At 30.1% G+C, this 12,325-nt stretch overlaps 1 protein-coding gene across 4 annotated transcripts in view; it reads left to right on the forward strand.

The window, feature by feature from the left end:
- The first annotated feature begins 7,681 nt into the window (after positions 1–7,681).
- LOC148234829 (homeobox protein abdominal-A homolog) overlaps positions 7,682–12,325 on the forward strand; it is a 52,635-nt gene continuing 47,991 nt past the window's right edge. For 2 of the 4 annotated variants that reach the window (XM_088185465.1, XM_088185467.1), the window contains exons 1-2: positions 7,682–8,228; positions 10,253–10,312. In XM_088185465.1, coding sequence (XP_088041591.1) covers positions 7,733–8,228; positions 10,253–10,312 — 556 coding nt within the window. In that variant the 5' untranslated portion in view covers positions 7,682–7,732. The remainder of the gene's footprint in view (positions 8,229–10,252; positions 10,313–12,325) is intronic. The other 2 variants (XM_088185466.1, XM_088185468.1) reach the window with 1 other exon arrangement.

Genomic DNA, 12,325 nt, shown 5'->3' on the forward strand with positions numbered 1-12,325 from the left:
ACATCGGTAGTAACAAATATTTCTATTGAAAAGCAAATATGTGTTTAAAAATAAAGGATAAGTTTATTTCATACAATTCCTCAAATGTCACAAATTTACAAACTTACGTTTTCGGAATTGGTGGCAGATTGGTGTGATAATTAGACGATGGAATAGTTTATTGTACAAAGTACATAATTTATATTTATTATTGTACAAAAAATGCCGGTGTCAGTATCGGGCGGCGGTGTCGAATGAAAAAGAGTCGTAGAGTCTTGCAGTTTCTCGTCTGTTAGTTAATTGGCGAATCTTGAGAGTCTATCGAGTGCTCGTCAGTCCAAGAGTTTGTGTGGTGATTTGACTAAACGTCACATCTTTATCACATGTGTAGGTTATAAATTGCTTAAGTGCAGTACTAGCGATTAATTGCTGGCGGTGAATTGGGGGTGATAAATTTTCCGGATCCTAGATTTTGGAGCGGCACTAGTCACTCGGGTATATTGAGAGAAAAAACGACTGCCTGTTTGTTTCAATTTAAATTTTTTTGAAATTTTTTTGAAACAACAGAAATTATTATGGGTTTCATTCAACTCATACAGAACCCATTTGCTAAGCTTTTTTCATTTTTTTAGTTGTTTAAGTAGTAATTAAACTCTTAAATTGTGTGTGGTTATAATTCATCTAACGCCTTAATTTGGTTGTAGTCAACTGAAGGTTGGTTTCTTAACAGTATTCAAATCAAAAGCTTCATTTAGTTTACGAGCGGTTTCTTCTGCTTCCTAGTAGGAATAAAATTATAATAAACTCAATAAAAATATGTTTATGCTATATAAGCTCACTTTACTCAGCTTCAAATACACTGGAGAATAAATAACTCGTTCTGCAAAATTTAATTCATAAAAAAAAGTAAATTACGTGCAATTTTTATATTGTGTTTAATTTTTATCTTTCGTGCCTTCATTTACGTTAAATTTACGTTCTTATAAATGGCACTCTATGCGTGTTAATTACCTTTAAAATATGTACGCGTTTGGATTGCGCGCACTAACGGCACGTAAACTCGAATAAATTCACGTGAATCGCAATCGAAAGATTTTTATCGTATACGCTAATTTTGTATTTTTTCCACGTGGGGGGCTCTAGATTAACATTTTGGAGTTAATTAATCTAGAACGCCCGTGGCGAAAATACAAGGCCAGACTGCTGCAAGATCGTAATTTTCGCAATTCACATACATATATCATATGGGAACGCGTTGACGCCATTGTGTTTTCGGTTTTTGATTAATTAAACAAATATTTATATTAATTATAAATATGTTTGTGTATCAACTTTCGAGAAGAGCGGCGTTCTTTCTGTGAGACTAGGAAAAATAGGCCGTGGAAATCACAAACGCATCGTGCGAATTTTCAGTCAAAAGTATTATAATCGTTAGATGGAAGTTTCGTATAACATTGCGAACATCCAAAATGTTGTTTCTTTCCAATTTCGTATTTTACACTAAAGCAGGCATGTCAAACTATTCAAAATTCGTGCGCCACGCGAGAGAATTTGAGACGTATTCGTGCGGGCAAAAAAAGATTAGAAGTTTGTGTCACCTTTTAATTGGCAATAATTCTCATATTTTGATATTATTATTTATTTTAATAATTTATTTAGCTATTATAGCTAATTTTTACACTAAACAATTTGCGCAATTCCCTTGGCCGTACTCGTTTTCATATACTTAACTATCCTTAAATTGTCTTTATTTCCAGTATTAAATAAATGTACATCTTTATTTCTTATTAAATACCAATTAAAATACTCTTTTAGTATATTATTTAACTATTAATTTATTTAGCTTTATAGCTAATTTTTACATCAATTTTTTTTATCTAAACATGTATATATAATACGTAACATAAACAGAAAATAAAATATATATATGTAATTGATCCTATTAATTTACAGATTAGACAATATTATTCATTGGTTTGTGCAAAACAATTCTTTTTGTACACTCAATGCCCTCGAGTGTCACGTTTTACACATTCTATAGAAAATCTGAAAGTTTAAATAATAATATAGAACGTCCTCCAAGATTTTTTTTTCCACAATAGGGAATTTCACGCGCGATTCCCTAAATTATTATCGCGTCGTTTTCAACCCCGCAACTCGACTCTTTCGTCTGAGTACCTATATCCAGAAAAACTGCTCAGACGAATGTTTTCCACTACATATTTTACGTATACATACGTATAAGATCCTAATAGTAATTTAGTATATTTTTGAACTTCTTAATAATACTGTTTTATTTTTTTAGGTTAAAATCTTTACAACGCTATGAGGTGAGTTGCATGCGTTTGTATTCAAACTTGGACGATTGTTCGAGTCTACTTTGCATGATGCATGTCTCTATTAATTTTATGTCCAATTTATACTGCGTGTAGAACTAAATAAAATTCTTCTTCGATTGTAAAGTGTTATACGCAGCCACAAAAATAGAAAACAATAAAAAGGGAAGGGTCTTCCGCGTTTTCTTTCCAGTTTTATACAACCAGTGTTTGTCGCTAATGGTTATTGCATGTCTAGCTTTAGTGCACTTAAGAATATTTAGTTCCGTAACACGACGGGTCATCAATGTGTACAAATTGCTAAAGATATACATATGTATATATAGTAGGACCTGGACACAAGTTACACGGATTCTTGTGAAATTTAATAGCTCTCAATTTATTAAAGACATCCAGAAAAGGTCAAATGTCAAAATTATTCTCATGCGTTATATAATGAGTATATTTAATCACAAATTCATAATTGTATTGTACAAACAACTGTAGATATTAACTAATATGTATATTAATAAGTACACTTAGTTATTATTTAATACCTATTAATTAACCATATTCTACTTTTCAGATTCAATAATTATTTATGTCGTTAAGGTTATATATACATATATTAATATATAGAGTCAGAGTTGTGTAGAATTCTATCAAATCTGCTCTGTAGTACAAATTAATGTTACTAGATTTCAGAATGCAAAACTTTTCATTTACTTGTGCCGTAAAAATTAGTGCTAGTGGAAACATAATGATGATGTAAAGTAGGAGTTAATACAATTCTACCAAATTAAAGTTACTAGATTTTTAAAGTTTCAATCCCGAACCCATTGTTTTAAAAAAAAGATTATTAAAAAAAAATTTCAAGTAATTTTAATTAAATAAATGATTATGTCTTAATTTCACAAATACGTAATATCAATCAAGATCATTGTTCTTGATTGCCAAAATCAATAAGCATATTGAAATATAAAATATCTGGCAAGATTTACCTTCCAATACTGTCATGAGTAATTTGGCCGTGTAGTAAGATATTTACAGTTTTTAATTCAAAAAATTTAAGAAAATTAAATAATTTATTAAATCGTGCAGCGGGAAATTTTAGGTTTTTCATTTAATAAAAAGTGGTTTGAAATTGTAAATACTTAGTGAAAAATAAATGTAAAAGGAAATTTTGCGCAATATAAAAATAATTAAAATAATATTATCCCTATTAAACTTTAGTGTGATAAAAAAACATCCTGTGTGAAAAACATGAAATCCAGATATATTCCAAAGTAACCAAACTAAATAAATCTAAAGTAAGCCAGGCCATCCATATTCTAATGTTTCGAGCTATTTGTGTAAATGTATCTCAAGATTTCTTTTACGCAAAATAGCAATTTTAAAGAAAAATCAGGATTGTAAGATCGGAGTCTGATTCTGACTCATTTTTTATTATTTTCTGTTTTAATTAATTATAATGTATATGCCATGTATACCTATAGCACCTGAGACGAAATGAAACATCAATATCGAATGAATATATGAAATACAAATTTTGATGGCAATACTGCGCTATGCATAAATCACTTAAGATTCAAAATTTACCTCAAAAGCGTTATCTCCAACCTAAGTTTCAGTAGAGAGTTTATATTCCGCTCTTAAATCATTAAATCTGATTTGAGAGCCTACATTAATGCTCTGCAACATTTTCTCACTCACGGAACACTAAAGCTCTTCACATAATTCCGCAGCACACCTCAAGCAAAATATGTGTAAATAAAAATAGGAGTTATATTCAAAATTGTAGCATTAGCTAAAATATTTTGAGACGCTGCACTATATGCCGTTCTAAAGATAGAAAACAATGATATCTAACCTCATTTGTAGTAGATGAGAAAAGGATAAAAATAAATATTCTTTTAGATTCCTAAAATTATTTATTTTTATAAAAAAAAAAATGTACTCGTACAATTTTTTTTCACAAAAAAAATATTGATTGAAGTGTGCAAAAGTTGAGTAGCAATCGAATGTATAGTGTAAAAGTCACTTTCGCTCAGTTTTGATTGCTAAGTGATTTATTACTGTAAATTATAGACAAATTACTAAAGAACATTTTTGCAATATTTTCTTCCACAATAATAAGATCTTCATTTGTAATGCTTATGTGAAATTATAAGTTTAAACAATTATTTAAATTAATTAAATTCTACAAGAGAAAAATAATTATATTTTTATGCGGTTTTTAATTAATATAATATTTCATTATATTATTATTATTTCTTGTATAATCTATTTTTGATTTGTATAGTTTTAAAAAAATTGTTTCATCTACGCAAAAGTTGAGTGGCAATTGAATTGATAATTATAAAGTTAATTTAGCTTAGCGAATTTCAAATCAGCTATATATTTAAATATACAGACTTACATTTTTGCCACAAAAAAAATTGCTTCAAACTTAATTCAGTTACACCAGTAGTTTCCCCCAAAAAAATGTATAATATTTTTAATTACATATTTTTTCATCAATTTTAAGTCGACTATTAAAGTAGGATTGTGCATAATATTTGTTATATGAAATTACTTTTGTAACAAAGATAGTCTGACCGCTAGAATCGGGTAGATTTCGTCTTATAATTTTATATACTAATTGAGTTACATCTGGAGATTGCAATTATAGGACATCATAAATGATTTAAAGATCGAATATTAAAACTATTTTTTTGAATAAAATAATCATAAACAGCTTATTTATTTTAATTTATTAAAATATTTATTTTAAGAAATCGCAACGCATTGAACGTTTTGTATTTTAAATAGGTTCTTATCATTGTTTTGATTGTTCCTGGAGTGTTTAAAACCGAAAATATGTCTAACATCAGAAATACTGGACGTATTTTTTTAATTATCCAAATATCTAAAATATTTTTTTAGATTATCTGATCATTGAATTTATTTTAATTATTGTATATAAATATTTATCTCTCATATTATTTTTAAATTAAGTTTTTTATAATATGAATTTTACAGATTTTTTATTTTGTTTAAATATTTCGTACTCTAACATTTATTGGTATTATTTTCTTTGCGTATAATATAGTATATATTAAATCAAATTCAGTGATTCTCAACATTTTAAAATAAAAATATTATTTAATGTTTTTGTTTAATATTATTGTTAGTCAGTACTGAGAAATCGACTGACGTACTGGTACGGCCATATCGCTTGATAGTTTAAAATATATTTCCAAATGAATTAGTACATGCTCAATTGAAGCAACTTCTGGTATATGCTAGTTGGATCGGCGCCACGCTCAAAAACCACAGTTGTTACTCCCACTGTATTTGCGCATGCGCCCGTTAGCCAATTAGCATTCGCGTGGTTATGAACTTATGATATTGAATGAAAATCAATATATAAATATTTTATAGTTATCAAAGTTAACAGTTGCGAAACGTCCATTTGCTGTTTAAACCCAAACCTCTGAACGAATATAATGGATTTTTTTTGTTAGGTTTGGGTTTGAACAGCGCGGAAAACGCAGTGACGAGTAACAACTGGTGGTTTTTAAACGTGGCCTTGCTAACTAACAAGTATCCAATTTTCTTTCGAAAATGAATTTTTGAATATTTTACAATAGTAAATATTTAGTATCAAGTCTAGTATTTAAAACCGGTTATTAAAATTTATATAAACGGAAAAAATACGTTTTTAAAAAAAAACTCACAATCCTATTTAGGTTAAATTAGTGTATAAATGTGAATTCAGATTTTTATAAATTAATTTCTTATAGTGGATCAAGTTGTTAATAACATTTATATTTAGACCATCACGATGGTTTTGCCTTAATTAAAATAAAAATTAGCCTTTTTTTACAGATTAGGTATTTTTTTATTACTATTCTGTAAAACTAGCCCTTTTTCATTAATGAATATTGATTTCCGACATGTGCAATTGATATAAAAATTCTGGTATCAAAAACCGCTTATTCAAATTTAAAACTGTATTTTTAAATATTATAATTTTTTCTAAAATTTTTTTTTTAAATAAAATTGACAAACCTTAAATTAATACATGTAAATTAAAAATCAGTTGAATTTTAACAGTTAATAATTTGTTAATAAAAATTCTAATATCTAAAACCGGATGTTCAAATTTCAAATTATATAATTTTTTTTTAAATAAATATTAATCGTTCTTTACAGATAAAGTATTTTTTAATTACTATCCTGTAAAACTGTCCCCTTTTCATTAATAAATATTGAATTCGGATATGTTCAATTGATATAAAAGTTCTAATATCCAAAACCAGTTATTCAAATTTAAAACCGGTTTTTCAAATTTAATAATTTTTTAAAAAACGAATATTTAAGTAAAATTATTGTATATGTGTGTAATAAAAATCAGTTTAATTTTAACAGTGAATAAGTTATTTATAACCTTTCTCTATAGTTTAAGCAATTTTTTTTAATACAATCAGGTTTTTTTATTGAATATTTTGAAGCGAAAGTTCTGCTAGTTTATAAAATTATTTCTATCAACTAATTTTTGAAAACCTTTAAAAGCAGAGTACGTTAACGTAACCGGTTAAAACAGTAATTTGTATTATATTGTAAATATATCGTTATCCTGATCCATCAATATTTATTGAAAATAATTGTACTGCTCAATAAAATTGGGTAATAAGAAACTTCACAAATATGCTTATTACTCTGGATTCTGCTTATATGTATTTATTTTATGTTACTAAAAATGCGAGTACTAAATCAAGAATTTGTCGGGACAAATATATTATTTGCAGCAGTTCGCATAGCTCAGAATTATTATCGACCAATAATACACGTTGTATGAAAACATGACAATAACATAAAAAGCTACTACGCTGGCCTGATAAAAACACAAAGTGCTTCGTAAACTATAAACCCGGTGCAATAAACCCGTCGGTCACGTGGTCTTCTTCGGTCTGCGCCCTGAAGCTGCGGCAGGTTGACGTCTTCCCCACCTGTAGGAGCATACTCCGACATGTTTATCTATGCACGATAGCGCCTTTTATATGTATGCCTTCGTAAAACGTGCGAATTGTTAATTTATAATATTGCTAATACAACAAAATGGTTTAATTATATGTTGATCATTTTACGTCTATTTTGAATCGCCGATACCGAGTGGCTCTATAAGTATTCTTTTAAATTTTCATTTGTTTGATGTGATTAAATAAATGCATTAGTTTGTTCATATTGATGGTACGCAAGCGAACGTCAGCGCGGGTTCGCCTCGGGCCGCGAATGCGCGCACGGTTGTCGGGCGGTAGGAGAGGGGCACGCTGCTTGCGTGCGATTGGACGACGCGGTCGGGGGGCGTGTCGGGCCCCTCTCCCGGCTCCGACGACGACTCGCTCCGGGCGTCGGTGTGGTGTTTGCGGCGGCATGGGCCGCTCGTCCCCGCGATGAGCTCCAAGTTCATAATCGACACCATGCTGCCCAAGTACCAACAACCGCTGTTCGGCGGGGCCCTCGAGTTGGGCGCGAGTCCGCCTCGCGCGGGTGCCGGTTCGCCCGCGCGGGTCTACCCTTATGTGCACCCTCAGCAGTTCGGCGGAGTCGGGGTCGGAGTCGGAGGCATGTCCTCGGCCTTCCCCGGCTCCCTGGCCGCGGCCGTCGCTGACGCCGACAAGTCCTGCCGCTACCCGGCGCCCGTGCCCGACGCCGTAGTCAACTACTTGGGTCACCACCAGAATGGAGTTCCGACCTCTGGAGTATCGGCCTCCGTCTCCGCAGCGTCCGCAGCCTCCGCTTCGATGGCCGCCGCCGCTCAGTTCTACCACCAAGCAGCAGCGGCTTCGGCTGCTTCGGCAGCCGACCCTCTCGGCTCGTGCTCCCAGTCTCAACCGCAGCCTCAGCCGCTGCCAGACATCCCTCGCTACCCCTGGATGTCCATCACCGGTCAGTACTCACCCTCGAGAGTTTGAATCGCCCGCGCGCGCAGAACCAATCCCTAGGGCGCACGCGCAATCTGCCGATGCGCATGCGCACGAGCGCCGACGCAAATCCGACGGACAACCCCTTATTATTCCCATTACATTAAATTAACTATCTTTGTATTTATTAATAGCATATTTAAATTTATACCGTCGGAACATTTATCTTACTATATTCTAAAGCCGGGATAAACTTAAAAATTTACCGATCGTTCACACTACGATAGCAAGATTTGTTTTTAATGTATTTTATTACAAAATCATGTCGTTATAGGCAGAACGACCGATTAGGGTACTCACTTTTCTTATTGAACTTATTATACTACAACGTTAATGGAATTATATTATTTTTAATATGTTATGCTACTTTTGATGAAACATTAACGTAATTTTACGACGTACATATATAACCCATTCACAGATCATTTTATTGCTTTTGACACAATTATTACAAAATTTGTTTTATTGTACATTTATGTCGTAGTACACTGATGAACAACTATAGCCTATTTACTGATAATTATATTACTTTTTTTGCAAATTCTTGCTCTGTTGTATTGTGAACGATCGTTTTTTTATATTTATGACACTATTTCATTGCATTAAGCGCGAATTATTGTTTTAACCTTATATTATAAATTATTTTTAATGTATTGTGAACTATCGGTGCAAGTAAAAACTTTTGATTAAACACACTATACAACTTAACGGAAATATTGTACAGATATTAGCTTATCCCGTTTTCCGATCTTTTTATTAACATTATATACAAATTGTTTTTAATATAAAATTCATGCCGTTAGATTATGAATGATCGATTAGAGTGCTCCTTAATTAAATTATAGGACATATATAAGTTTGTCATTAATGATAATTATTGCTCTACCATTAGATAAAAAATATTTTTAATTTATTTATTATATTTGTATGCCGTCGTAATGTAAAAACGATCGATTTTTAAAAACGTTTTTGATTCAATTTTACAGATTTGTTTTATTAAATTAGGCGCGAATTATTGCTCTAATTTTAATTTATTTTAATATGAATTCATGCCGTCGTAGTGTGAACGATCGGTTTGAGTGCTATTTAAGCATAAATATTTTTGATGAAACAATGAAATTTCGTCATATTTATTTTATTAAAAACAGATGTATATATATATATTAATTTAAAACGCGAAAAATACTTGTTAATTTTAATGTGTGCCGTCGTAGTTTGAATGATCGGCTTTATGAAGTTGTAGAAGATCTATAAACTTTTCTGTACTACGACGGAATTTTGTCTAATAAGAGCGCGCTAAAAAATATCACTTCACCAAAGTCAAAAATTGCTGTCAAAAGCAATAAAATCACCGTTGTAATTTAAACATTCGGTTAAAATACGCTATGCGCATAAATACTTTAAAATACAATTTTGATCTATAGAAAAGCGCTAAAAAATATTTTTATTGATGTTAAACGCAATAAAATAGTGTCACTTGTAATTCGAATGATGAAAAAAATTACGACATTAAAAAGTAAATATTTTAACACCGAATTTAGCTCTATATACTATTTTTCAGAAGATCAATTAAAATGCGCTTTACGCATAACATCTTATGGAGACAATTTATAATAATTCTATTGAAAAGAAATACATTAAAACCAAATTTTGGTTAGTAGAGCGTTATAAAAACGATTATCACTCCTCAGAAGTCAAAAATTCACGTCAAAAGTAATAAAATCGCGCCGTCGCCGTCGTAGTGGGAACGCTCGGTTCCGGCGACGGTGCGATTTTATTGCCTTTGACATAGATTTTGACTTGTGAGGAGTGATAATCATTTTTTTAACGCTCTCCTATTGGACAAAATTAGGTTTTAGTGTTGTGCTTTACCCAAATTCGAAATAAAACGATTTGCGTCGGCTCCCCCAAAAGCATCGGCAGAAAGAACTCTTCCAAAATTACCGGATCGTTTACTAGCTACGTAAGAAATATTTTAATTGATAACAGATTTCCACTTTTCAGACTGGATGAGCCCGTTCGACCGCGTGGTGTGCGGTGAGTTCAACGGTACTTATGAACATTTATTTATTACTTTTAGTCTTTAAGGTTTATTTGTTTAAGTACGCGTCACGAAAATGCGTTTCGAACAGACACTTTCTAAACACTGCCATTGTATTCGCAACTTTCGCCTGCTAAGGTGTTTTAAAAGTGCGAATCGAAGGGTTGCAAAGATCCCTTTTCTCGTAAACTTATTTTCTAATCCATTGTGCAATCGCGTCACAAAAGGGTCCAGTTATCCTTTGTCACAAAAGGGTTGTAAATATTGCACAACTTTCACAAGTTTTTTGCGCTCTTATTGTTTCGATTATCTGATTGTATCGCAAACGTTTAAACAACAATGGAATATATTGTTAGCGATTTATCGTTGATTTTTCAGAGGTGAGCGTTTCGCATTCTCGTCTAATTGATTCTCGGGCATTAAAAACAGTATTCATTGCCAGAACGCCTCGTTCTCCTTTGAGATTTGAGAGCGATGATATACGAGAGATTACCGTTGTTTATTTGTTAAAGCTAATATTTGTTCAGCAATTAAATATTTGTTAAAATATAATCAAAGCGCAAGCCGTTTTCGTATACGAATGCGATATTTGCGGTTTCGGGTGATGAAAGGAACAATAGCCCATACGAAAGGATCACAGACTGTTTTAGGGAGTTTAGGTTCTACATAAATCAAGAGATCTTGAGAGTGACAAGCGTCAAAATGGCCGATAGTCCTCTCTAGTATGTATGTAGAGGGATAAACACAGAAATTATGATAGGGTAATCTGAGATGATAAATCGTCGCCCCTTTTTTTCTCCAAACACGCGTGGGTTGCTCGACTCAGAATTTTGTGTCCATAAAAAGGTTATCGACACATAAATCTATAAGTGAGCTTATAATAATTATATATTATAATAAATAATATATATACATATCATAATAAACATTATATTAGTAATAGTAATAATAATAAAATGCATATAAATAATTTTATTATATATAAATAAATTCAATGTAATTTAATAGTGCAATAAAACTTATTGTATTATTATGACTAATGATAATAATAGTTTATGGCATATTTGATGCAATAATTGCTCATATAAAATATATTTATTCATTTCACAAAATTAATGTTGTATTAAATGCTATTTTGGTATAACAATCATATCATAATTTACTATTAAAATAATTAAATACACTGCTACATAATTATATAGAAAATAACTAAATTTATATAATTTATTAAATTATGTTCTTATTTACTATTAATATATTAAAATACACTAATTATATAATATTTAAATATAAATAATTTATCTCAATTATAATTTTTCAATGATGTAAATTGATGTAAATAATTATATTTATTTATCTAATTTATAGCATTTTAATGAAATATCATAAAATACAAATAGATATTTCCTTAGTAAATTTTTTTTTTTTTGAATAGTATATTTATCTTAATTTTAGTGTTTTGATTTTAATATTAATAAATTATATTTACATTAAATGTCTCAGTACATACATTTCTTAATAAAATTTAATTCTTGCTCAATTATATATTTATTCCAGAGAATTGCATTTTGATTATAAATCCTTTTGGGGTTAAAAAAAAAATTATATATAAATGGAATATAATTGAAATTTATTTTAATACATTTTAATTGAATATATAAAATACATACATTATAAAACAAATATAATAACATATTTTTTATGAAATTGAAATCTCTCAATTATATATTTATCTTTATTAGTTTATTATATTAAACATTTATTTTTCAATGTAAATTAAATCTTCCAATATATGTTTATTATAGAGAAACACATTTTGATAATAATTAACTACTTTTGACATTTGATAAAAAATGCCCAATGTTCAGACAAAATTAAAATACAATTATATTGATGAAATATAAATGGAATTTATTTCAATGAATTTTAATTGAATATGTAAAATTTAATATAAAACAAATAGACATTTTTTATGAATTTAAATATCTCAATAATAACATTATCTTATCGATTATTTAACA

The sequence above is a fragment of the Plectrocnemia conspersa genome, unplaced genomic scaffold, assembly GCF_051122295.1.
Source record: "Plectrocnemia conspersa isolate PC_06_02 unplaced genomic scaffold, ASM5112229v1 ptg000005l, whole genome shotgun sequence".
Classification (NCBI taxonomy): domain Eukaryota; kingdom Metazoa; phylum Arthropoda; class Insecta; order Trichoptera; family Polycentropodidae; genus Plectrocnemia; species Plectrocnemia conspersa.